We start from the raw sequence: 3,202 nt of genomic DNA, 5'->3' as shown, positions 1-3,202 counted from the left end.
TGTACATTTATTTTTGGATAAATTAATAGATCTGGGATGTCACCAACCCACTCTCAGCTCTCACTGCCCTTTAAAAGTTTATACAGTTTGTCACAAGGAATGTTGGGTAATAGTGTGCCCAATAAGTTTGTCATATTTTCATTTTTATATTTAATATGTATTTATAGTGCTATGATTTGTTATGTTACCTTGACAGTAAATTACAAAATAATAATTAACACTGCTGACATTTGACATCATTCTCTCTTCTGACTGCTATAATTAATCTCTCCATTTTATTTTTCCTCTTTTGGAAAGTCGTGGAAATGTTATCATGGATTTTTTTTATTTTGCTTTTGGAGCTAATGGGAATGCCAAATTATATTTGCTGTAGAAGTTTACCTAACTTCTGCTCCTGAGAGCCCTGCAAATGTAAAAAGGCTCTATTTAGCAAAAGGGGTGTAGCTCATGAAATGACGTTCGTGAAATGAAGTGCATCATTTGGGACAGGGCTCTGACTCTGATTAACAATACGGGAAGCTCTATCAGCATTTTGCTGTCCATGATATTTGTCGAGCTGCGTTAGGGAGATACCCCCTCGTTGTGGTCACGTTTGTTCTTAGTTGGCTGGTTGGTGGGTTTCTCCGGACCCTGGAAGGCAGAGTGGTGATCGTCCGTGCCGGGCAGGTGTGTGGTTTTCCCTGGGGATTCCAGAGAGATCTGTAGGATCAGAAGCTGCCCTGGACAAAAGGGTGGCTGAGAAGCCTCTCGGCAGTGGGCCGCCATTTCTCTTCCACAAAGATCTGCCACAGGAAGTCCCTGCATGCGTCGGACACACCCTCGGGCAGGTTTGGCTTAGTCGGCTGGGTTGCGATCTTGAAAATGGCTGCCATTGCTTCATATTCAGCCCACGGGGGCTTCTGGGTTAGCATCTCTACAACCGTGCAGGCAACACTCCTGAGGAGAGAGAGAGAGAGACGTAAGGGACATTGAAACTCAATGAAATCGTATCTCAATGATACTAAAATAACACTGATTTGCATAAAATGCAACAGATCTCACCAAATATCTGCTTTGCGTCCGTAGCCTTCTCCATTAATGACTTCCGGGCTCATCCAGTAGGGGGTGCCGGTGACCGATTTGATTCCCGTCCCGGACATGCAGATGGTCTGAATGCGCTTGCTAGCCCCAAAATCTCCCAGCTTCACATTTCCAGAGGAGTCCCTCAAAATGTTAGCGCCTGCGAGGAAACACGAGTAGATTGTAGAGTTAGAGTTACACCAGTCGAGATGTTTGTATGCATCAACTGCATCAAATTATAAGCTGCCTATGGCTGATGGCGTTTGAAGCTTCAGACTAACTCTTTCCTCCCACGCTTCTAGTTGGAGTGATTTTCCGTTGCTTTAGCCGTGTTGCCTGTGAGATTTGTGCTTGTTTGAGTAGTGACTAATTCCCGCCAGCCACAAGATTTCCACACCCTGGAAGTCTGGCTTTACTGTGAATGGAAAATTAAGACCGAACACGAGAGGAAGGACAGAGACTCCTTCCTTTGCAGCAAGCATTTATTGTGGATATTTCCAATAGAGGATCTTCGGTTTGTTATGGGAATGACAGAGACTGTATTGGTCATGTGTGCAAAAAGTATGTGGCCTTAAAAGTGTTTGAACCCACTTCAAATGTCTGAATGTAAATGTATCAGATGAAGTTTTGCAAACGTGTGTTGCTGGAACATTACTTTAACATTTCTAAAAAAAAAATTACAATTACTTTAAATTCTTGTTCTACCAATTTTTTTATTTTCAGTTTTTTTGTTCATTTTGAACACTACATAATCTATAATCATCACTGTAAAAAAAATTATAAATTCTACAAAAATAAAAAAAATACATATTGTAAAAACAAATCCACAATAAATTGTTTAACACTGCATTATACGTAATTTTTGGTACTTTGAGTAGCTTGGAATATTATCATTATATTACTTAATGAAATATGCGGTCATAAGTTGTCAAATATTCAAGCACCATATGTCATCTGTCTCAACACTGACACTGCATTTTTTAAGGTGAATTTCTGGCAACCACACCTGATGTTTTTACTGTAAATTGAACAAAATATTTTTTGATTTTTGGACATAATATTTTTGAATATTTTAGATACCATATATATATATATTGTTATACACTGCTATATATATATATATATATATATATATATATAGCAGAACATTTCATAAAAATAAGTTTTAAAATATGCACACACAAAAAATATATATATATATATATATATATATATATATTTTTTTTTTTTTGTGTGTGCATATTTTAAAACGTATTTTTATGAAATGTTCTGCTTAAAGTGATTGCGCCATGTTTCTTTAAAATAAATGTCACCTGGTTTGCTATTTTTAATAAATGTATGTAATGCAATTACATTCATATAGAATATTTTTAAGCGTCCAGTTTTTGGGCCCACGTCTGCCTTTCTTAAGAAACTGAGCTAATAAAGAATGTCCTTGTCTAGTTGATGCAATGCTGACATTTTTTGGTAGGTAAATATAATTTTAGGACATTTAATATAAATTCTTAAAAAATGCTGGCTAAATAGAACATTTTTTTTCTTAAAAAATAGACTGGCTGTTCATTTTGGTCAGGATTTATCCCTAAAGTCCGGAGGAATGCAAAACCTTTCCCCCTTGCTATTTTTGGCAAAGGAATTAACACAAATCTGAACCAAACCAATGTTATTTCACCTAATTAGAAGGAATGTATTTCAGGTGGTGTGGTGCAAGCGACACTCTCCTTCAGATTTACATTACAAAGCAACAGCCCACTGTTCTTAGCTGGAGGTGATTTATGACTACTGCGATTTACCTTTGATGTCTCTGTGTACGATCATGTTGCTGTGCAAATAGTGGACTCCCTGTAGGATCTGTCGGGTATATCTGCGGGTCACTTTTTCAGTCAGTGCTCCATATGCCTTCAGCTGGTCTTTAATAGAGCCCTAGACACACATGGACACACAGATTAATCATACTGGACAGACAAGAGCAAAGAAGCCAGATACCATATTCGGCACATAAAGTGTAAGCATGTGTTTTATTCTTCAAAAGCAGAAAGAATTATAAAGGCCATGTATTTTTATTAGGAAACTTCAAGAACAAGCTGTCAGCATATGCGTTGACAGGAAACATAAAAACAGGATTCAAACCTGTTTACCAAAG

The 3,202-nt window shown here is 37.5% G+C and overlaps 1 protein-coding gene across 1 annotated transcript in view; it reads right to left on the bottom strand.

Moving 5' to 3' along the window:
• Positions 1–271: 271 nt before the first annotated feature.
• LOC107591272 (mitogen-activated protein kinase kinase kinase 3-like) overlaps positions 272–3,202 on the bottom strand; it is a 57,322-nt gene continuing 54,391 nt past the window's right edge. The window contains exon 15 of the mRNA XM_016280387.1: positions 272–936. Coding sequence (XP_016135873.1) covers positions 708–936 — 229 coding nt within the window. The 3' untranslated portion in view covers positions 272–707. The remainder of the gene's footprint in view (positions 937–3,202) is intronic.

This window comes from Sinocyclocheilus grahami, unplaced genomic scaffold (genome assembly GCF_001515645.1).
Source record: "Sinocyclocheilus grahami isolate Dianchi unplaced genomic scaffold, SAMN03320097.WGS_v1.1 scaffold139.1, whole genome shotgun sequence".
Lineage (NCBI taxonomy): Eukaryota > Metazoa > Chordata > Actinopteri > Cypriniformes > Cyprinidae > Sinocyclocheilus > Sinocyclocheilus grahami.
The sequence above is the reverse complement of the archived record's forward strand: the minus strand, read 5'-3'. Positions and strand labels throughout refer to the sequence as shown.